At 40.5% G+C, this 24,449-nt stretch overlaps 1 protein-coding gene across 4 annotated transcripts in view; it reads right to left on the bottom strand.

Annotated features, from left to right (window-relative positions):
- Positions 1–152: 152 nt before the first annotated feature.
- LOC149005144 (protein MALE DISCOVERER 2-like) overlaps positions 153–24,449 on the bottom strand; it is a 29,616-nt gene continuing 5,319 nt past the window's right edge. The window contains exons 6-13 of one of the 4 annotated variants that reach the window (XM_089169660.1): positions 2,950–3,045; positions 2,771–2,832; positions 2,189–2,608; positions 1,912–2,102; positions 1,671–1,803; positions 1,367–1,524; positions 1,074–1,259; positions 153–966 (exon numbers count right to left, since the gene is read on the bottom strand). In XM_089169660.1, the coding sequence (XP_089025786.1) occupies positions 706–966; positions 1,074–1,259; positions 1,367–1,524; positions 1,671–1,803; positions 1,912–2,102; positions 2,189–2,608; positions 2,771–2,832; positions 2,950–3,045 (1,507 nt within the window). In that variant the 3' untranslated portion in view covers positions 153–705. The remainder of the gene's footprint in view (positions 967–1,073; positions 1,260–1,366; positions 1,525–1,670; positions 1,804–1,911; positions 2,103–2,188; positions 2,609–2,770; positions 2,833–2,949; positions 3,046–24,449) is intronic. The other 3 variants (XM_089169658.1, XM_089169659.1, XM_089169661.1) reach the window with 3 other exon arrangements.

Raw genomic sequence — 24,449 nt, 5'->3', positions numbered from 1 at the left:
TCATCTTTACAACCAAAATACCATTATATCCTTTAATCGATATACCGTATGGATCACTGTCATGTAAGAAAACTTTGATCCACGGTTCCAATAAAAAAAGGACGGATATACTTGTAATTGTGACCTTTTTATTTTACATTCAAGTATTTTAGGATTTTAAATTTACAAAATTGAACCCTAGGTTTTGTCAACTTAAAATACCGTTACAGCTCTTTAGCAGAAAATTCAACATTAACTTGCACGAGTATAAAGACACTCTTGATTGTGGCAAGGGGGAAGTTTCAGCATTTGCAGAATTTTGGAGGGTCCGATAGAATTACAATACCCAGAAGCCTATGTAAGAAACGTACAAGTTAAAAATGACCACGGCAGATCTCAAGACATTTTTGTAGTCGTTGACATCTGGTCTCTGATCTCCAGTGTCACAAACACATCAGATATGGGTTGGAGCTGAGTTATCAGTGTGTGAAACCTTGGACTGCACTTTTATTGTGGTGGCAAGGAAAAAATAGGAATAAATAAAATGTAGAAGAATCATCATAATAGGGTAGAAAGACACAGAAAAACCATTGGGTACAAACTTGAATACATAAGTTAGGGCATGGACGAGCAAATAAAAATACGGATTATACAACTCTTACTTTTTGACATGTACGAGCTAGAGCAAAAGACTTGACTTACAATGTAAAGGAGGAATGACAAAGCTTATGTAGCTTCAACAGAAAGAATTTCAAGCTCTGCCCACCAAAGAGGAGATAGTCTTGGTGTCGCTGCTTCAGGTGAGGTACCAGTCACATCTCTCAGTTTGGCTATGACATCTCTTATTGCTGGTCTCTGCCGTGGATCCTGATGAATGCACTCCTGGATCACCTCACAAAGAACACTGAGCTCATTGTTCTTGAAAGACTTCAGTGTGGAATCAACCATGCAGCTGATGCTCCTCTTGTCATTCAAGTAGTCAGCAGCCTAACAAAAGTTACATATCAACAATGTTTCAATCAACATAAAAAGTCCCTCAAAGATGTTTTTGAATACATTGGAAGTCGCAAAATTATAAGGTTGTTTGGGTTTACCCAATTAACAAGGGAACCATCTTCAGAAGAAGCAAGCTTCCCAGAAATGATTTCCAGCAACAATACTCCAAAACTATAGATATTTGTTTCAGGATCAGGAAGGTATGGATGTTCAGAATGTTCCCATTCATCTCCATTTGAATTCTTTAATTTACACAAATCTGACCAGAAACTCAGCTCCCCAACCTAACACAGCAAAAAAGAAATAAAAGAATACGTTACATAACTTCAAAAATATGAGGAAACAATGAATTTACTGCTGGGAGTGTGATTGTGAAGTGGGGTTCATATACTTTAGCAGCATAATCCTCCATCATAAAGATAGCAGAAGACTGCAGATTTGTATGTGTTATTGGTGGGTTCAGCTCATGATGCATGTACTGAAGGCAATAAGCTATTCCCATGATTATCCTCATCCTAGAATTCCAGTCAAGATGCTCAACTTCTTTAACTGCAAGAAAAAAAAACATGTTCTGCATATTCAAATCTCAAGTTTCTAATAAGCAACACTGATACTCTTTGCAAAGAGAGAAATAAATTAAATAAGTTAATATCAGGCAAGTAAAAAGTTAAAATGATAAATAAATGAAAGACCACCATGAAGATGCTCATATAGTGTTCCATTGGGAGCATACTCAAACACCATCATCCTATGGAAAGGTAAATCTTCCTCACAATAACCAATAAGATTAACAAAGTTCTTGTGGTTTACACGTGCGAGTGTATCAATCTGCAAATTAAGAAAGGATCGTCAAAATCAAGCGCGAGTGCTGCATGGAATTGATCATGGTATCCAATAAGATCAAGCCATCATTTCAGAACAAATAAAAACATGAACCTTCTTCCTGAATGCAATCTCACAGGAATTTGTCCAATCTTCGGACAAAGAAATCACAGTTGATGCAACTGCAATCTCAACTCCACTTGACAGTGTTCCCTTGAACACAGTGCAATCTGTAAATGTATCAATGATGTTGCTGAAATCCTCACAGGCAGTTTCTAGTTCAGAGAGGTTTAATTTTGGCACCCCTGCATTTTCAAATCACATTTTACATTACAAGCCCTTCAATGCACAATACAAATACAATGGCACACACATCATAGATGGGAATCACCTGAAACAAATGCCTTCTGTAACTGACCACTAAGTCCAGACGTCCAAGGACCCGTTTTCGTTCTTCTTTGACATGCAGAAAGCAAAACTGCGAAAACAGAAACAAGGAACAATCCACCTAAAACCAAAAGAACATATGTCCATTTGGTTTTAAAAAAACTACTGGCTATTGCTAGAGGATCAGATGGATTTTGGAAAGGCTTAGGTTCGGCATGAATAGATTGTTCAGGTTGTTTATTTTTTCCATTAGGAACAGCAGGAAAAGCCCCACTACTTCGAGTAGTTGGAACTGTGACCATCTCTTCAGGGGCAACAACACCACTTACAGGAGCAGCTGGGAGATTACTAGAATCTTCAAGCAGTCTACGACGTACCACAACACTATCTTGAGCACTTTGTACAAAGACTGGTTCAGACATAGCTGTCAATGATAAGATAAAATTTCACCTTGTTAATTACAAACACAGTGTCTATCTGTCACAAAAAGGGTTGACAAGCTTCCGCACAAGCAGAGGCCAAACAATTTTTTTGCTGAGAGGCTATTTTATTCAGTAACACGTTTGAATAAATTGTTTTTGCTTACTTGGTAGATTTTCTCCATGTTTCTCTACGTATTCATAGGAAGCGCTTTCTCCAAACTTGAAACTTGACAGAAAAATAGCATTTCTCTTTAGTTGATGATATATAGAGGAGGAAAATCTCTTACAATCTTAGCCATTATAAAAGGAAATGAAAGGAAAACGAAAAATAAGACTTACACACCATGAGATTGTTAGAAGATAAAGTGAAAGCCTCATTTTGAGTGAGATGATGAAAGTATATGTTTTTTTCAATTGTTCCAAACTGCCCTGCCATATGCTTGTCAAGACATGATATATTGGTATATCTTGAATAATTAGTAGAGAACAAACTAGTAATCTACTGTTATGAAAGAAATATATAACAACACAAAATAAATAAATAAAAAAGAAGCTACAAGTTGTAAACATCTGTGATGGATATCTATATTTTTGTGGCAACGAATGCCACCAGATTGGTGCCCTATTGGGGCACTTGCTATAGGAGATTAGTTGGGATAATTGGGTTGCAATTGAGAACATTGCACGGTATAAGTTTTTAGTTTGGTTCATCAAGTTGTGAGGAGTAAGTTTTAGGAAATAATGGTTTGGAATATTACCAAGTTTATAACATGTTAGTTCATAATGCCTTCCAGTGAGTTAATTACAACAACTCCCCTATGCTTGCCAATATCTAACCCAAATCCCCTTCCCTAACTTCTGTTATTTCGCCTGGAAAAGTAACCTTCAACCTCTCTTACTTCATAAAATGCTCCCCTCCCATTTCCCCCAGACTGCTTTGGCCAATCCACCTCTCTCTACCCCTACAACTACCTCCATGACCCCTGTCTCCCCTAGCTCCACTCATCCTCCCCCTCCCCTCCTCACATGTAATGCAGCCTTAGATTGAAGAGGTTGGACCAAGGCCCTCTCACAAGACCTTTAATAAACAACCCAACTGGTTAAAGGTTAAATTTGGGTTCAACATTAAACAATGACATTAAAAGGTTAAAATTTTCTTGTGGAATAGGATGTTTAAGATGTTTGTCACTTAGAAGAAGATCTTTATTAATTTTGATGGCTTAACAAGGCTTTAAGGTGGAGTATCTCAAAAAGGGTTTAAGAAGGATTGAATTTGAATCTATTTTCACACACTACACATTATTTAAGTATAAAAGCCTCCCAGCAAAAGTTGTTGGGGGTAAGATTGTGTAGGAAAACTGCACACTCTCCTGGGACTCTGCTGTGCAGAAGCCTTTGGCACCGGATTCACCCTTTAAAATCAGTACATGATAACCAATTTCAAGTGATAATGAGTTAAAGCACTAAGCCTACATGAATAACACAACTAAAACGTAAGTAGTCTAGGAAACATCATTAGATTCATAGCATGGCTGCTTCAATATAAAAGAGAACCCCCCCCCCCCTTTAAAAAAAAAAAAAAAAAAAAAAACCTTTAGAGTCTGGACTAATAGAGACTACAAGAGCAGCCTGGATCAAACCCACTATAAGTGCACCAGAGTAGATGTGCATTACACTTTGGTTGTACAACAAATGAATCCCGTGTCATAGTCACCGAGAAGAAATGAATAGAACATAATCACTGATGCATATTAGATCATTAACATACTCAATGTAATTAATAATAGGATGTGAGCCACCAAGCTTTGATGTACTAGTAGCAGTAGCCACAAATCCACTGTCCTATGATCATATGGCACTGTCAAGAGTATATATAGGTATGATGGCTGGTCTGGAAGATAGAAGAACATCTCATCAACAAACAAGGATCCAGTACCTCCCTATGCCTATAACTATGAGTTGAAGCCATAAACAAAACTAGGATAAGATTAGGAATATCTGGAAGCACCTGGAAAGAGTAATGGTTATGTATGTATGGAAGGAAGTGAATAAAGTAGCTAATTACATGGCTAGAATGGAGTTTGGATTGATGTAATCATTTTCGAGATTTCATCTTTTAGTGATATAGATTGAATGACATAGTTAAAAAAGGACCCCTTTTGATATCCCACTGAAAAGTATTTTCTGAGTTTTCTTGCTTTGGGAAACAAAAAAATCAGCAAAAACGGTTTGATAAAATTGTTATGTTTCAGATAGGGGTGTCAACGGTGCAGTTCGGGCGGTTTTGGGCTGGGCTTAATGGTTTTGGGCTGAAAAACACCGAGCCCAAACACAGCCCATTAGCAAAATAACGGTTTCGGGCCAATTTCGGTTTGGCGCGTTTTGGGTTCGGACTAACAATTTAGACTAGGATTGACTAATGGTTTATGGTGTGCAAGAAAATGAACAAGAAGAAACAATTGAGCATCCTACAATAAAAGCCAGAATTCTATGCAAAGCAAAGTTAAGATTGGTCTTTCCCTTTAAAAAATTAAAAGTCATTCCACGTTGTAGAAAACCCACCCACCCTACAGAATCAAGAACCTAGATACTAAGTAGTAACATAGAGACTACAAGCTCATTCCTCAGGCTCCACTGAATGATCCGCCATAAACAAATCCCCAAACCAAAAACCCTTTAAATTCCATTTTGTGCTATGATTGATTGTCTTGAAATTGGGTTCTTGTTATATGAGAATGTAGATTTTTTTTCTTCTCTTCTATGAAATCCATTACATTTTTGGATTGATATGCAAAATAAATGCCTCTGGATTGGATAAGTATTTAATTGACTCAATTTAAACAAACTTAATACATTCAGTTGGACATTCATACTTAATCCTTCTGATTGTCCCTTACAAGTAGTAGAATGACTATTTAATCTTTGAATTCATGCTTAATTTTTCTAATTGTCTATACCAACTGACTACCTAGTGGTAATATACTGATTCAAATACTATTTAATATAAAACTACAAAATGGGTTGTAAAACAGGTTATAACAGGTTGTGGTTCGGTTTCGGGCTGGTGCGGGCTCCGCCACCCTCAGTCCAAACACAGCCCATTAAGGTTCGGTTCAGGCTATAACGGGCTGGTGTGGTTCAATTTTAACGGTTCAGGCTACAAATTGACACCCCCAGTTTTAGATGATATTTGAAACATAATTTGACAGTTATGAAAATTTATGCTTGAAGTAATAGTTTTGACTCAACAACAAATTGGTGTTGTATCTTTTTCTTGAAGCAAAAGCTAGCGTGGACCAGGTTTAAGTGAAAGAAATTAAAAGATGTATTCATGGAATTTGACATTCTAAACATAAGAACTTCGCTAAAACCCTTTTAATAGTGTTTTTGCTTCCAGGAACAAGTTTTATCAAAATGCCGAAAAAAGTGTTTATGCTTCTAGAAACAACCACAAATGTTTTTAGTGTTTTTTTGAAGTAGAAACACTTGGTGGGTTATCAATTAAGTCCTAGGCGTAGCTAAGAGTAATTTACTATAGGGAGCAATGTATGCTAGGTAGGTTGATGCTCCTACTAAGTCGTTTAATCTTTTCATGGTGTAATTACAAGGTATATGTCCTTCGTTGTTAGGGTCTTCGTACTTTTAACTGAGCTATTTCTATTGCAGGGTTTACCAAGAAGCCTTTTGTTTGTTTCTTTCTCCTTTTGCAAGTTCACTTAGTACAAACCTAATTAACCCTCCCCCACCTAAAAAAAATTATCCTAAGATAAAGTAGGCATATGCTCCCTCATCCCAATGAATTGACCTTATGGATGGAAATACAATGCACTATGCTTTGAGGGTACTTGAGAGGAGTTGCTATCTTTATCAAAAGATTAGACACAGCAATGCCCACTGATGTAACCCAAATTCTAGGGTTTAGGTATTTTGATATCAACCCTAAAATTGGGTCACTCCTGAATCCTCTCTCTGAGAACTAGCAATTTTATAGGATTCTATAGGAAGAAATTAGGGTTTTAGTACCCAAACAATACCAAAGATGGGATGGGGGATAAATTTTAGGCCAAATAGTATAACCCCATAGTAACATTTTTTGGCTTAGAAAAGGTATAGGATTAGGAATTTAGCGGATTTAGGGTTCCTTTGTGATAATGGTAGTGAAGGAAATATTTTCTATGGGATCGATTAAGTTAATTTTTCATGGTCAAGTGGATATGCAAATCCATCCCATGGGAGATACAGGATAAACTCCTTGAGATGGAAAACCTTGGTTATAGGTGTCAAAATGACCTGAGAGTTGGAGGGAATTTAGGCAATAATGTAGGAAGGTGATTTCCCAAGTTTTTTGTGATTTGGATGGCTAAAGAGAGATATTAAAGCTCTTGTTTTAGGGGTCCTGAAAGTACAAAAATTCAAGAAAATAATTATATCTTGAAATCAGTTAGCCAGAATGGGATCAAATTACAATATAAGGTCACTAGGTGATGTGAACTAGGTCGACCACACGCCCTCCCCCCCCCCCCCAGTCCAAATCTGATAGAATTCCCCCAAGGGCATTTTGGCCATTTTTTAGCTCTTTTAGGGCTAAGATGGGTCTAGTTGGAACCCCCTCGATCCAAGGGGTATGGATCTTTCTATTTTATTTATTTGAGTTAGAATTTTTTGAGTTACAAGTGTGGATAAGATAAGACTCTATCAAAGAGGGTTCTTATCTTTTAGGAGTTTGCTTTTGATTGAGACTTGTCTTTTATTAGTTAGAGTCCAAGTTAAAGAATCTAGGACAAGTAGTAGGATCATTGCCTAATAGGGATTCCCACATTGGGTCAAAGTCTTTTGAAGGCTATAATTAGCTTGTTAATTCATTGTAATTCTCAGTTTTGATAAAATAAAGAATTTGAGAGCCTATTGCCAAGGTGGAGGTAGGGTTCCTTCGAAGGCGACCCCGTGGTTGTCAATTTGAGAGTATTCTGATTTCCTGCATTCAAGCTTCAATTGTATTCTTCAACAATCAAGCATTCAAGCTTTCAATCACAGAAACCAAGTAAAGCAGCTTCCCCCACCCATTCCCTACCTTCCCTCTCGTCTGCAGCCCTCCCCACCCTTCCCCCTTTCTTGAGCAACACCCTCCCCCTTCCACTGTAGTTTCCCTGCCCTTTCCCCTCTAGCACAGCCCCGGAAACCCACCCCAACACCATCCCAAATACTCTCTCCCCCATCCCCCTTCAATTTCAGCAAAGCCCCACTCATGCCCCTTTCCCATTCTTACCTGTGATAGCAGCAGCCCCCACCCCCTGTTAAACCCTATTCCCCAGCCCCTTTTAGACCTCTTTCTCCTCCCTTCAGATTGCAGCTAGCCCTAGGTTGCTTGCCTTAGTTTTTCCCCAAAACAACCCAGCTTGCTGGACCTAGAGAAATCTTGCATTCATCTTCTTCCCTAGGATTTCTGCAGAATCTTAGACTTCTGAAAAAACCCTAGTTTATAAATTTCAGACCTGAATTACCTTCTACAGCAGGGTTTAGAAGCTTCAAAAATACCCTAAGAGCCCTAAATCATCCTTCCTCTTTGCTGGATTTCCTGGGCAGCCCTTAGATCTAGAAAAATTAGTAAATTACCTTTAGCCCTAGTAATGTAACCTAGGGTATAGGTTAGATTTCCAGGACCTTCTAGATAGGAACTAGCACTAGTTGGGTTTGGTTGGTAGTAAACTTAGGGTTTTAGAAATTGAAAGTCTTCTCATAAAAGGATTTTTTGGTTTCCTATCAAATAGAGAACCAAAAGAGGGTGGGAAGGCTCCTAAGGGTCTGAACTAGCAAGGGGAAGGGGTCACTAGGGTTTGTGGGGTGTGGCAGTGCTGCTAGAATGATGCGGCAGCAGGGATAGGGGCTGGGGAAGGTTTTGCAGGAGAGGGAAGGGCTGGGGGTAAGATGTGATGTCCTAGGGAGGTGGAAGAGGGGAGTGGGAACCTTTGAACTTACTTGAGAATTGAAAGGTGTTGCTGGAACTGTTGCTGGATTGCCTAGAAGAAGGAGAGTGAAAACAGAAGGAATAATTCCACAACCCCCACAACTTTTACAACCATCAACTAGGCTATTGATAGACTTCAAAACCCAATTGACTTAAATAAGGACTCCCAAACTAATAGGGATCCAAATACCACCAAACTTGACCCTTAAGTTAACAAGTACTTGCTAAAATTGGACTCAACTACTAATTTCAGAATAAAACTAACTTCAAAAGATAAGTGACTAACTTCCAAATAGAAACAAACTCTAAGAGATAAAATCCTCTTTGGATAAGAAATCTGATCTTATCCACAACTAACTCAATATAGCTTAAAAAAAAAACTATGACTCTCAAACTGCTGACTGAAACAAAAAGCCAAAAGTGGATCTATGACCCTTGCATTGAGGGGATTCTGTCAAGACCCATATTAAGCCCTAAAAGAGGACTTGTAAGATGACCAAAGTACCGCTGGGGTAATTCGGCCAGTTTTAGGAAGCATCTTTGGGTCTTCTTTGGGTTTACATTTTTGGGCCCAATTTTGGGGGGTCCAACCTAGGCTACATCAAATCTTCCCTTCTTGAGAACAATCATCTTGTAATGAATGTGCTTGTCATGTGCTTCAGGGTCAAATCTCTGGAGGGTTTGCATGTGGAATCGTCCTCTCATCGTGTAGTGGGGAGGAAGCAGTAGGTGTGTTGCTGCTTGCGCCTTTCCTTGACAGAATCTGGTGAAATTAGACTGGGGACAATGCAATCTTCAATCCTAGTGGCCTAAGTATTAGGAGCCCTAGGAGGAAGGATGGAATTGATAGCCATGCCTTTGGAGCCTTTCTCTTTCGACAACTTATCATTATTGTTTCTATCACCCTTAGAATGTCTATGGTACCTACTCTATAAAGAAATTAAGACCAAAGGAGGGCCAGCTTTGCATGGAATTGATGTTGGTACACCTCTGATGTCTGTGGTAGTAGAGCGGGATCTCCGGTGTAGTGGGTACCTCATCAATGGGATCTTCTTCTTTTAGGGTTGTCTTGTCAATCTCCTCTAGCAGTTCCTCGGTAGGATATTGTTGGAATGGAGAAGAGGATTCACTGTCTAGTTGTGAAGCTTTGGCCTTGGAGTTAGTGGCAGTGTCTTGGTTGCTCTTTTGACTGGGTCCTTTAGATTTGGGGTCCACCAAGTGCTGTGTTTTGGTATTGGAGTCCTTCTAAGTTGCTTTGAAGGCATACTACTTCCTGATCTCTACCCAGTGGTAAGAGTACACTTCTCAAGCCTTTGTGCATAAACTTACAATTGTTTTCTCTCCCCATTATAGTTACATCGTTATCATACAACCAGTGTCTTCCTAGAAAAATGTCAGACAAATTCATGGGTACTGCATCACACCATATCTCCTATGAGTAAGAATGGAGACTGATGGGAACTAGGCACCTATGAGTGACTTCTAATTCTTCACATTTTTATAAGGGAGGCTCTATGCGGTTGGGGATGCCTCTCAACTTTAAAATCAGCCCTCTTTACAAATTCTTCAGACACCACATTAAAGCTACTACCACTATTAACCATCACCTAAGTTTTGTGCTCACGTGATTGGACTCTAGTGTAGGAGCAACTGCTCCTCCAATCTTCTTCTCGCTCTGTTTAAAAGACTTTTAACATGGCATTGATGTAGTGGCTACCACAGGAATCTTCGAATTCAGTTTCCTCCACCAATGGTGCAGACAGCTGCTGGTTCATGTAGCTATGATACCACTAATGTTACACAAGGTCGGGGTTAGATTTCCCAGACCTTCTAGATCAGGAACAGCTCTAGGTTGATAGTAAAATTAGGGTTTCAGAAACTGAATGTCTTCTAATAAGTGCTGGAAATTCTGAGAATTTTCTGGTTTCCTATGAAGCAGAGAATCAAAAAGGGTGGGAAGGCTCCTAAGGGTCAAAAACAGCAAGAGGAAGGGGGTAAGATGCAATGTGAAAGGTCTTGCTAGAACTGTCACTGGATTGCCTTGAAGAAGGAGATTGAAAACTGCAGGAATAATGCCACAAACCCAGCCGCAGATCACATCTTGAGATCCCACAACTTCTCTTAAGTCCATTCTTCAAACCATAATTTTTTTCATCAAAATCAATCTGAAATTTACAGCGCCATCGATTAGGCTATTTATGGCCTTCAAAACCCAAATTGACTTCAGTAAAGGACTCCCTAACTAATAAGGATCCAACTACCGACCTGACCCTTAAGTTAACAAGTGCTTACTAAAATAGGACTCAACTACTAATTTCAGAATAAAACTAACTCAAAGAGATAAGAGACTAACTTCCAAATAAGGGCAAACTCTAAAAGATAAGATCCCTATTGGATAAGGAATCTAATCTTATCCAGAACTAACTCAACATAACTCAAAAATGACTATAACCCTCAAAACTACAGACTCAAATAAAAAACCAAAAGTAGAGCCATGACCATTAAATCGAAGGTATTTTTCCGAGACCCATATTAAGCCCTAAAAGGGAGTATATAAAATGACCAAAATACCCTTGGGGTAATTTGGCTAGCTTTAGGAAGCTTCTTTGGGTATGGAGTTTTGGGCCCAATTTTGGGGGGTCCAACCCAGGTTAGTCACTTAGATATGGGTTTACGTCACTTGGTATCAGACCTTTGCTTTCAAGCAACCCTAGAACCATCGTTGATGAAAACACAATTGCCAAAGCCATGGAAGGGTTAGTAGACATTTTCCCCATTAGAGGATACTTTTGAGTATGGTCCATCGATGAGCTTGCTTTCCAACATTGTTGTGTCTGAAGATGAAGATGGAGATTGAAGAAGGAACAGCCTTTTCCATACATGACTGCTGGCTGGTAGATCCATGGTTAGGGTCATTACTGACAATGGCTGCAGCACTAATGCTATCTCTTTGAAGCAACTGCACAGAAGGCCAAGTTACCAGTGGAAGAACACCCAAACCTATACAGTTAGTCTTCTCAATCATGAAATTATGGAGAGAAAATTCAGATGTCTAGTTCCCATTCATTTACATTCTTATGTTGATGAGGAATGGTGTGATGTAATTTGTAATTCCCATAGGAGTGATTGATGTAATTTTGGGTAGACTGTGGCTTTTTGACATGATGTAACTATCCATGGCAGGAAAGCACTTGTAACTTTAGGCATAGGGGCAAAAATATCATATTCCTTCCCTTGAATCTACAAGAGGAAGGTAGAAAAAGAGGTGTACAAAGTTTGGTTCCAAAAGAATCTAGTCACAGTCTTGCACCTCAACTAAAGTTCAGCCTGATGTCAAACCCCTATTAGTCCAAGAAGAATTGCAGCCAGAAGACCCTACCCAGGAGGCTTTACACATGAGGGCAGCACCTTGAGTGATTTCCCCAAGCCATGCCGAATCAGATACGGGATCAGTCCAACCCAATCAGAAACTCCCATCAGAGGATGTGCCAGCAACGATTGACAAAATTACCTTCAGAGTAGAAGAGCACCTAGCTAGGGAGTCTCATCAAAGAAGAGGAGTCACTGTCCCCAACTTTCATCCACCAATTTCTAACCAAGAGACCCCATAGCCACCACTAGAGACAACCCTAGGAGATGTTAATGATAATGTAGGATATTTTTACCAATATCAAGGTCCAAGAGAAATTACAAGAGAGATAAAACTGCTGTCCATGACTCCTACAGCCCCACCAGACGAGCTCAATGATGACCCCACGGCTAGAACAAAGAAAGACCAAAAGGAGATGCTAGTCATTAAAGTCCAAGGCATAACAGTTGGCAAAGGTGCCCTCACAGAATGTAAAAACATGATCAAATCAGTAGCACCAGTCAGAATTGAAAGTAACAAGGCACCTATCCCACTGAAGATTCCTTGCGTCTTTAGTGCTATAGAGACAGCAATGCTGCCCCCATACATCAGGGCTATACCAGCCCCTATTCCTAGCGAGACAGGCTCTCCCTTTGGTCTCAAGTTTCTTCTTGGGAAAGATACTACAAGAGTTCTGAAAGCCCTAACTATGATACTGACAGAAGTGGTGACAGAAAAGGACTCCAAAAGCTTGACTAGCCACTTCATCTTTCCTCTTGGGGCTTTTGACACATAGCCCCCCTAGGATTAAGGACCTAATTCCCACTAGTCGTATAACACTAGAATTCTATCTTGGAGCAGTACCTACTGCTTCTCCCCACTGCAAAATGCACAGACGAGTCCACCGCCAAGGATTTCTGGAGCATCCAATCAGGATCAATTGATCAGCACATTCATCTCCACATTCATCAGGAGATGAATGCTTAAAGAAGGGGAGGATTGATGTGAACCAGGTTGACCCCCCCCCCCCACCAACCTCTCTTGATAATTGGGCCCAAAACCTAGACCCAAAGAGCCAATCCAAAGATGACCGAATTCCCCCTAGGCATTTTAGCCATTTTCCCAACTCTTTAGGGCTCAAGATGGGTCTGGTTGGAAAACCCTCGATCCAATTGTTATAGATCTAATTTTATTTTATTTGATTTGACTTAGTATTTTTTGAGCTACAATCGAGTCCAAGTCCCAGAAACCCACCCTAACCCCAGTGCAAATACTATCTCCCCCTTACCCCTTCAATTTCAGCAAAGCCCTACCCCTCCCCTTTTCCCTTCTTACCTGTGATAGCAGCAACTACCGCCCCCTGTTAAACCCTATTCCCCAGCCCCTTTTGGACCTCTTTCTCCTCCCCCAGGATCGCACCTAGCCCTAGGTTTTTTTCCTCAGATATTTTCCGCAAAACAGCCTAGCTTCCTGACCTAGAGAAATCCTGCACTTCATCTTCTTCCTTGGGAGTTTTGCAGAATTTGAGACTTCTGAAAAACCCTAGTATATAAATTTCAGACCTGATTACCCTCTACAATAGGGTTTAGAAGCTTCCAAAATACCCTAAAAGCCCTAAATCAGGCTTCCTCTTTGCTGGATTTCCTGGGCAGCCCTTAGATCTAGGGAAATTACTAAATTACCTGTAGCCCTAGATCTAGGTTTACGTCACTTGGATTGGAGGGATGAGACTTCTAAAGTTTGGGACAGATCTAATAGTTAGATTCAAGAAAAACAAAAAAAGAAAAATGCGATGGATGAGGGAAGAAGAGAAAAGGCTAGGGATAGGGTTCGGCAGGGGCTGTAAATACTTGGAGAAGGGAAGAAGGCTGCTGTAGTATGGAATTATTGCCGGAATTCAAGAAGAAAGCTTCCTAAATCCGCCGTGGCCCTCACAAGAAGACCTCAACCTTTTTTGCCTTCAAACCAGAATTTTATTAATTAATTTCAACTTAAAGATTGCATAGCTTGAAGGCTTTATTTATAGCCTCAAACAAAGAAATCATAAAAGGACTCTAAATTAGATAACCAGCTAGAACTCTAATTGGCTTTTATGCAAAACTAACTCAACTACTCTTGACTAAGACTTTGACTTCAACAAGAAGACTCAATAACTAACTGTAGAAGACTCCAATCCATATTATAGGAGTAGATATGGAGTCCTAAAAATAAGGAGATTAAAATGGACTCAACTTGTAGGACCCCACATCTCTGGGAATCTCACCTAGACTAGGACTCTTAAATAAATGGAAAAATACTAATTAGAAAATTGTATCTAAGGTCCCAACAAAATCCTAGACTCAATAGGACCCACCTTAGGACACCACAAAAGTGACCAAAATTACCAAAATACCCCTAGTGTTGGCTGAACTTCTCTGGGTTGTTGCCGGGCCATAGGACATTGGCAAGCCCTTTTGACCAATTTTGCAGGGCTCTTGGAGATGGGGAGGGGGGTTGGCCTTCTTACATCACCCACTCAATTCGGTGTCCCTCTCGTCATTAATTAATCTACCTATAGAGCCAAATAAGGTATCAATGCCCATAAGCTTAGTTTGTGTACTAAGTCAAAATTGGCCTTAGGCCTTTGGACTAGCCCTGAATGGTAGATGAGGGGGGATGAGCTACGAGGAAGTCCACCATCATCTCCTTCCTGTATGACATGCGTGTACCATGTTCGCTAATGAATTTGTTTGGGTCTTGTGCATCCAATAATAGAACCGCATAGTGCTCTCGAAGTCCATCATACCCACCCCCACCACCATCACCAACACCTCCATCATCATCTCCATTAGTAACACCATCTCCACTAGTACCAACACAACTTTGACTCTATGTGTGAGTTGTGAGTCAAAGTAAGCGCTTGACTCTGTCTAGAAGCTTATGTCTAACTTTAAGAATATACACCGCGGTCCCAAAGCTACTTGCAACCATTAGAGGAAATGGACCAATTCTCATTGTTCACAATAGAAACAACAACTATGGCTTAGGATGGTACAATAGATGCATCCTATGCATTTATCAAACCGTCATCGACCACTAACTCATATACATCAACACTAGCCTCAGTTATTGGATCAGGCATACCTCCAAGTTGATCCAAAAGTGCCTTACCGTTCTTTGTCACCCAATCCACAAGAATCTTCATAATCTGCATCCACCTAAAGAATGTTGAATAGATTGAACATGTGCCCATTCCCATTGCCCTCTATGTATATATGTATGTGTTGTAGATATGCATATACACTAAGTCAATAGATGTTGAGAACCCTAAAATGTTTTGCCCTTTTGAGCAGATAAGTGAAAAAGTCCTCCAATTCCTTCATATCCAAATGCATAACATGTTTGAGAGAAGACTTTGATTGGTACTCTCAATTCTCTGCAGTTTCCTACATAACACCCACTATTCAGCTGCAATTAAAAACAAAAAAGATACAAGTATTACTAATCTAAATTTCAAGTTTCACTCAATTGTATATTTAATTTAAAAACATTAGAGATATATCTATTGGCATCATTATGTGTCCTGCCTTGCTCTATAGCATTGGTTACTGATGCGATCAAAAATTGTCCAACCGTCGGATGCTTGCAAAACAACTGTGGGCCGACTCAGCGGTTGAGAAGCCACCTCTAATGGTTAAGTCAATTATTACGTCACCAAAGAGCCCTGGCCAGTTGCAGAGCTTAATTGAAAGATCAATGGAGGGAAACGATTTAGTTACCTTCTCTCTACGTTATTTCTTTACTTATATATGGTTTAACTCCTATTTTCGACCGTTGGATAGACACGAATCTCCTTTGTAGCTGCACGATCATAAGGTTTTGATTCCCCCAATCTGAGATAGTTGCTAATTCCTTTTAAGGCACGATTACCTATCCCAAAGTTGGTGGGATCACGCTCCTTTGCATAACCATCAAGTCCCTTCGTGCTCAAGGTACTTTCGGGTTGACCACTCATTTTGGTCCCGACCAGGATAAACCGAATCGTCCATGGTTTGACACGATTGGTTTGCGATCATTATTTTATTTATTATTTTTTACTTGTCACAGCCCCTAGACCTAACAATTAGGATAAAAAGGCCAATTGTTTGGTATACTTTTCCCAATCGCGAAATGTGGATACTGTAGAAAAATAGACAAAAGATTAAACGATTCCAGATCTTCAAGTGTCATCTAAGGGTCACATTTATTGTTAGAAATGTTACGTCCTCTCGAGCCGCATTTGTTCGGTGGGAAACGTGCTACATCTGCCATGTTTTTGTTGGGAACAAGTGCCATCATGGCACCCAGCTTCGCAAACAGTTGTTCATCCACAAGCGTCGATCTAGATTTATCTTGTTTATTGATATCCAACCCCCTGAAGCTAATTAAACCCATTCGTACTTCACTTTCATTTTTACTCTACTATTTACAAATTTTCTTGCTTTCTAAGCTATTAGTGAACTTTAAGTCATCTTTAACCTGCAAGCTTCGAGATTTCGTTCGAGTTTCTTGATCAAGTGATTTTCTTTCCTTGGAAATCTCTTTCAGCCTCGTTTTCTTCTTCTTCTTCTTTTTATTTTTGAGCTCTTCATTGTGTTATCCTCTCTAGGTGTTTCGCCTTCTAGTTTTAGGGTCTTTTGTTCCCATCACTGACATACGACCAAAGTAATTTTAGTTCAATCAGAAGTCAATGGGTAGTGGGAAAACCTCTAAGGATGATTCTATTGACCGTATGGTCGAGGGTGACGAGTCTGCCAACCAGTCCAACCCCTCAACTTCTGTTGAGTTGTTTTGCGATAGGATTATTGACCGCTGGTTTGGTACTTGAGTGGGCAACCAATGCTCGAATGCCTGCTGATTAGGAAGCTCTTGATGCCTCTCCCGATAAAGAAATTTTCAATTCCTCAGTCAAGTAAGCTCTCTTATCTTGAAAAACCTTCTTAAGTCTTTTGTTCTGATTTTTTGCTTCTGACCATTGCTCCTGACTACTACAGGGTCCTTACTAATGTCTTTCATAAGCAAATGGAGGCAATTCTTCAGGTGGGTCGCCTCGGCATTCAGTCTAAGAGGCATGAAGGGGAGACAAGGAAAAAGGAGAAGGATATTTCTCGTCTTCAAGAAGAGGTCTCCATGCAGAAGGCTAGGGAGGAGCTTAAGGCAATGAGGAGCCAAATTGGGGAGTTGGATAAAGAGAGGAACAAGCTTCCGTCTTCTCTTATGGCTTCAGATGATAAAATCAAGGGCTTGATTAAGGAGAAGGATGAACTTCAAGACCGTTTGGTATCTGTTATTCCTTCCGGACTGGACGATCTCCCGATCGAGGTTTGAAAATCTTGCATTCGAAAATACTTTAACAGTAAGCCTTTTGCTGCTCTAATGATTCATTACAATTCAATGGCCTACCATGATGGTCAGAACGAGGTTTGGAGATCCAATTTGAGGTATGACCCCTCGTTCAACACCGAACCTCACTGAGATGCGTGTAGCGCTAAAGGGTTATTTGAGCGACGAACCTCCTGCCACTCGTGAAACTGAGACCGTTGAAGAAAATGTAGATCTCCCTAACTACAGTTTTAACCAGACCCCTGACCCTGCCGATGGCACTGTTGACCCTTGAATTTCCGTTGCCGAATGTATTCAGTTCTTTCTGTTGTTGTTCTCTTCATTCTTCCTATTTTTTTTGTTTTGTAAGGGTTGGCCCCCTCTGGCCCTCATATGAATATAAATTGAATTTTTCCTTCTCCTGATCTTCGAGATTCGGCAAGTGTTGTTTTCTGCAGTCTTTTGGTTTGTCTTCTGTAAGCAATTCGAGACATTTTAGAACTTCTCAAAATGTTCTAAGGTCTTAATTGGGAAAACCGATGCCTTTGCTTAGAAAAAAATCACAAGATTTTTCCAAGTGTTCTAAGGTCTTAATCGAGAAAACCGAAGCCTTTCCTTAGAAAAAATTCACAAGATTTTTCTAAGTGTCCTAAGGTCTTAATCAGGAAAACAAAAGCATTTCCTTAGAAAAATTCACAAGATTTTTGAAGTGTTCTAAGGTCTTAATCGGGAAAATCGAAGCCTTTCCTTGGAAAAATTCATAAGATTTTTCTAAGTGTTCTAAGGTCTTAATCAGGAGAACCGAAGCCTTTCCTTAGAAAATCTTGTAGTATCCTAAGGTCTTAATCAGGAAACCGAAGCCTTTCTTTAGAAAAATTCACCAAATTTTTCCAAGTGTTCTAAGTATTAATCAAGAAAACCGAAACCTTTTGTCTAAGCGTTCTAAGGTCTTAATTGAGAGAACCGAAGCCCTTTGTTATTTATTTAATCACCAATTACGAGATCGTATGATCCCTGAATAAAAAAGGGTGTGGATTTGGAAAAGAATAACTTCATCAAATATTTTATCTAAGCTGCATTATAAAATGCTGACCACAATTACAAAGATTATAAAAATGAAAGTCACTGATAGTACTTTTTGAGATTTCTTGCATTCCACGAGTGGTCAAGCTCATGTTCTAGCATAGGATTTTTCAATCAGTAAGCTCCCAACCCTACTTGCTTAACAACCACATATGGTCCCTCTCACGAGGGGTCCAATTTTCTCTGATGTTGAGGGTCTAAGGTGGCCATATTTCTTAATACAAGGTCGCCTGGACAGTATTGGCAACGCTTTACTCAGGCATTATAGTAGGCCGATACGTACCTTTGATACTGTTGATACTGTTGGATTCGGATTATTGTTTTTGCCCGAACCTCATCAAGAAATTCCAAATTGTCCAGTAATCCTGCTTCACTCATCTTTTCATCAAACTCTCTGTGTCTAAGGGTCCCAACCATTACTTCTATTGGGGCCAGAGCCTTCGACCTATAAGTCAATTCGAATGGCGTCTCCCCAGTGGGGGTCCAAACTATTGTTCTATATGCCCATAAGACGTTCGGGAGTTCCTCAACCCATAATGCTTTATTTGCCTCCAAACGCTTCCTGATTCCATCAAGCAAAGTCCGGTTGGTAACTTTGTTAGCCACCGAGGACATTCTATGTTTAATCATGTAATTCCCACAGAAATGAGTGAATTGTGGATTAAAAAACTACGTCCCATGGTCGGTGACAATGATCTTTGGGAGTCCGAACCAATGTATTATGGATTCTAATAGGAACTTCTCGATCATTTTCTCAGTGATTGTGGCAAGTAGGATAGCCTCGACCCATTTGGTGAAATAATCAATAGCTACCACCAGATACTCCCTTCCTCCCAAAGTGCTTTGGTGAATTTTCCCATTATGTCCATTCCCCTACATTGAGAATAGGATCAAATCAAGGATGGATGTAAAGGAACTGTTCGCCTTCTTGACACGACCGAATGCATTTGCAATTCTTACACCGATGAACATATTCTAATGCTCCTCTTGTATCTTCAGCCAATACAGCCCGAGTTTGAGGATTTTGTGTGCTAATGCTTGTCCTCCCATGTGAGCCCCACTGATACCTTCATGCACTTCTGCTAGTGCATTTGAAATCCCTTGGGACCCAAACATCTTAGTAATGGCCCTACGTAGGACCTTCAATAGAGCCTCCCATTTTGGAGAATGAATCTCATAGATCTCATCCTTACCAATCATGCCTCCTTTATGTCAGCAAGTAGTCATTCATCCCGAAGCTATTCAACGATCAAATCATCCATCCAGCTTCGTCCTTCTTCCAGGTACATTACTTCAATTGCCATAGTTCTCGAAAGTTTAATTCCTCTATATACACTGTCTGTTCTAGAGTCTTTGGCTTTGCATTCGCCAACCTCAACAATTCATTGACCATTTCGTTCTCCTTTTTTGGGATTTGGGAGATTTGAACTTTCTTGAATTCTTTCATCAGAACTTGTATTATCTCTTGATATTTAACTAGTCGGGGCTCTTTTGTCTCAAACTCCCCTTAAACCTGATTCACCACGAATTGAGAATCACTGTGAATCACGACTTCTAGCACAACCAAGGCCTTTACTAGCCAAAGGCCGGCAAGGAAAGCCTCGTACTCGGCTTCATTGTTGTTGGCCTCAAATCTGAACTTGAGAGCTCATCAAATGAGGAAACCGCCCGGGCTTTTCAAAAGGATTCCTGCCCCTCCTCCTTGTTTATTACTTGATCCATCCACATAGATATCCCATGGTACTGAACCGAAGGATTGGGTGATCTGTGTCACGGGGGCAGTTGTCTCGACCACAAAGGATGCCAACCCCTGTGCCTTGTTGGTCGTTCGGGGTTTGAAATCCACCTGGTATTCACTCAGTTCTACCGACCATGCTACCATTCACCCATAAAAGATCAGGTTTGTGGAATACCTTCTTCAAAGGAAAGTTAGTGGGTACCTCAATTGGATGGGCTTCGAAATAAGGCCTTAGTTTCCTTATAGCCGTCATTAATGCTAGAGCTTGCTTCTCGATCTCCGAGTATTTGGTTTCGGCGTCAAGAAGAACATGACTAACATAATATATTGGCAATTGCTTCTTTTCCTACTCCCAAGCTAGGATTGCACTCACCGAGGGCAAAGACTCCAAGTATACTTGTAGCCTTCACATTTCTCTGGTTAGGATAGCAAGGGTGGTCTTCCCAACATTGTCTTCAAATCTTTAAAATCTTCTTGACATTCTTCCATCGACTGTGCTTTTTTATTGCCTTTAAGATTTTTTCAAGGCCTTGAAGAATAGTAGGCACCTTTCTCCCGACTGCGCTATAGATCTATTCAAGGCCACTACCCATCTAGCAGACATTGGACATCCCAAACAGTTTTTGGAGGTTCCATTTCAATCAAAGCCCATATTTTTGTTGGGTTCGCTTCGATCCCTCGTTGTGAGACCATAAACCCCAAAAACTTGCCCGAGCACACTCCGAACGCACACTTCTCTGGATTAAGGCGCATCTGGGATTTTTACAGTACACAAATACCTTCGTTAAGTCAGAGAAATGTCTCAATTGTTCTAATGTCTTTACAAGCAGGTTGTCAACATATTCCATGTTTCTCCCGATCAGATCTATAAAAATCTTATTCACAACCCTATAATATGTGATCTGTACAATTTTCAACCAAAACGGCATCACTTTGTAATAATAGCTCTCACGATTGGTCATGAATGTGGTGAATCTCTCATCATCCTTGTGCATTCGGATATGGTTATATCTTGAATACGCCTCCATAAAGCTTAAAGTCTCATATCCATCCATAGCATCAATAAGTAGGTCGATTCGAGGCAGTGGGTAGCAATCTTTCGAGCACACTTTGTTCAGATCAGTGTAATCACTGCACATCTGCCACTTGCCATTTGCCTTCTTAACCATTTGGCCAACCAGGCCAACTTTAGACCTAATAGCCTCATGTTTCTCGATCAAGAAGTTTATTCTTTGAATTACTGGCTTTGCTTTTGGGTCAATCCATAGCTTGTGCTCGGCTACGCTCCGATCTATTCCCGGCATATCCTTTGTCAACCATGCAAATACGTCCATATTTCCCAAAGGAACTCCTTCTATTCGTTCTTGAAATCTTCCATTTGTTCCAAACCAATAAATGTTCATTTTTCCTCCTTGGAGAGATCTAATTGGATCCTCTCCAATTTCTCTACAAGTTCAGGTCTTTGAATTGTTTCTTCGTCCCGATCATCTCGGATTTCAATAGACATAGCTGCAGCCTTCCTCAATTCACTCTTGTCTTTCAGGTATGAGAATAACACTGTCGAGAAGTCTTATGTTCCAAGGCCACTTCTCCAACACTATTATATATCAAGAACTTTATTTTCATGTGTCTACGTGACACAACAGCTCCTAACTTGGTCAGAGTTGGTCTTCCAAGGATCACGTTGTACACTGGTAGTTCCCGAGCAATCACGAAAGTTACCCGAACTGTTGCTTCCCTTGGGTAGGTTACGATGGTCAAGTCCAATTGCACCGTTCCTACTACTACTGAGGATCCTGCAAATCTATATAAGTATGTCAAACTCGGCTCCATCAAGTCCTCTTCCATTTTCTGCTTTTGGTAGGCTTCAAAAGAGAGAAGATCAACAGAAAATCTCGTATCGACTAGTACTCGGTGAACTTCTCGACGACCAATCTCAACTTTTATTACGATCGCATCATCATGAAGAGTATAGACTCCTCTCTCATCTTTCTTTGAAAAGGTGATTATTTCCTGTGAACCAAGTCTTTTCCTCTTCTTGATGGCTTTCTCACGATCCCACAAATTTTGATCTCGCCTTTAGTCTCTTAAGAGACTTGGGCTCTTTCCTCCAAAAATCGTTAGGATTGGGGATCGGCTTGGCCCAATTACTTCTTTTCCTTTTTCTGTGTTGGAAGTCTCAGGCCTGGGATCCCTGCTTCCTGATCGTCTCTCCTTTTTTTCTCCTACAATCCTCCTTTCTCGTTCATATTCCCTTCGCCAAATAATTGGCGAGATGTCTTTGAGATATTAATCTCTCAATATCTGCTTTCAGATGTCTGCAATCATCGGTGTAGTGCCCATAATCCTCGTGAAACTTGCAGTATTTATTTATGTTCCTCTCCTTGGGCTTAGACACCATCATTGGCGGCCATTTCAAAATATCCTGATCCTTGATCTACATTAAATTTTGGACCATCAGGCATTCAACGATGTCTATTATGTTTGATCGGGAGATCGCAGCCTCTAGTTGGGCCTCCCTTTGTTTGCTCGACCATTATTTGGTCCATTCAAACCTTACCCTTTCTCATAATCCTTTTGCTCTTTACTTGCTATCTTTGCTTCTCCTTGTCAGGCATCAAGGATTTCCATCAGTTCTACTTGCTTCTGGCACCTCTGGACTACTTTGGCATAAGTGGTCGGCATTTGCCACCTGTTGGTCAAGATTCTCGATCTCCATCGTCGCATTGTTGAACCTTTGCAAGTAATCCCAAATAGACTCATTCTTTGTTTGTTTTATAGTGAATAGAGTCTCCTCTGTCTTTTTTTGTTTGTATGCTACTTTGAAACTGAACAATGGACTTTTGGGCTGATTTGTCGAATCTAGCGATCTCCCCCAATGGTAAGTTCAAGAACCACTTTTGCGCTGCTCATGTAAGAGAAGATCCGAACACCATGCATAAGATTTCATCGGAATTTCCAGCATCCGCCATTGTTTCTCTAACAATAGCTTATATGTACCACCAGATCTCCACATCAGTCGAACAAAGAGACGGTCGAGAGTCTAAAATTGTGGGAAAACTCATTACCTGACGATTGCATCAACGAATGGTGTTTTCCTAATGATCCAGTAGATGTCATCTGCCTTCTTTCCCTTCATAAGTTGTCCAAACTTCTGGTTTATATCAGCCAACTCCCGATCTATGAACCGCCCTGACGCTAGGTGTTCGAACGCTTCCTTCGTTAGAGTAACGTGGTGTGTTGGAATGCGTTCGAATACCTCTTTCAAACCTTGTTAGAGTCCCCGTTCAACTGCTTCACGATCGATCTTATGGATCGACCTCACTCCAACGAGGAAGTTCCTCTATTCTTCGCACTCCCGAACGTTGGCCCTCTGCATCCTCTCATTACGCCTTGGGTTTTTATCCGGTGGCTGCCGAAATTTTGCCCCTCGGCTGGTTTTTTTATCCTCCTGGTGAATGTCTTCTCGCTGGGGAAGCCATCCTCCTGGTTCCTCGAGCCTGCCTTCTTAATTCTTCTTGTTCGTAAGGATTCGGGTTCCTTGGGGCCCCCAAGCGCCTTGCCATCATTCTAAGTAGTGCCTGCATCTCAAGGAACTAAGCCTGCATTTGATTCACTTGTTGATTCTAATTCATTTGTACTTGGATGGCTGGGATAATTTGTATCCCTCCATGTTGATCATCCAAGCGCCAACCACCATTTACTTCTTCTTCTCGCTCCTTGATCTCTTGTAACGAGTCTTTGTCAAGGGTAATCAGATCTCCAACATGAGGAGGTGGGTGAATATGACTTTGATTTCTCTTAAGTGTTGATCTCGTGTCTACCATAACTTTTCTGATTTGGTTCCCACAGATGACACCAAATCATGCGATCGAAAATTGTCCGACCATCAAAGGCCTGCAAAACAAACATTAGACGTGGACCAACTAGCTGTCAGGAAGCCACCTCCAATGGTTAAGTCAATTATTGCATCACCAAAGAGCCCTGGTCAGTTGCAGAGCTTAATTGAAAGACCCAATGGAGGGAAACAATCCAGTTACCTTCTCTATGCATTATTCCTTTACTAATATATGGTTTACCTCCTCTTTCCAACCATTGGATACATACATGGATCTCCTTCGTAGCCACATCTTAGGGTTTTGATTCCCCCAATCTGAGTTAGTTGCTAATTCCTTTTTAGGCACAATTGCCTATCCTGAATTTGGCATGTTTCTTTCCATAACCGTTGAGTCCCTTCGTGCTCAAGGCACTTCCAGGTTGACCTCTCAATCTGGTCCTGAATGGGATAAACTGAACCGTCCAAGGTTCAACCCGGTTGGTTTGCGATCATTATTTTATTTACTATTTTTTACTTATCAATTACAACAG

The sequence above is a fragment of the Hakea prostrata genome, chromosome 9, assembly GCF_041222555.1.
Source record: "Hakea prostrata isolate BN-2017 chromosome 9, UWA_Hpros_2, whole genome shotgun sequence".
Classification (NCBI taxonomy): Eukaryota; Viridiplantae; Streptophyta; class Magnoliopsida; order Proteales; family Proteaceae; genus Hakea; species Hakea prostrata.
This window is presented reverse-complemented; position numbering and strand designations above follow the sequence as displayed.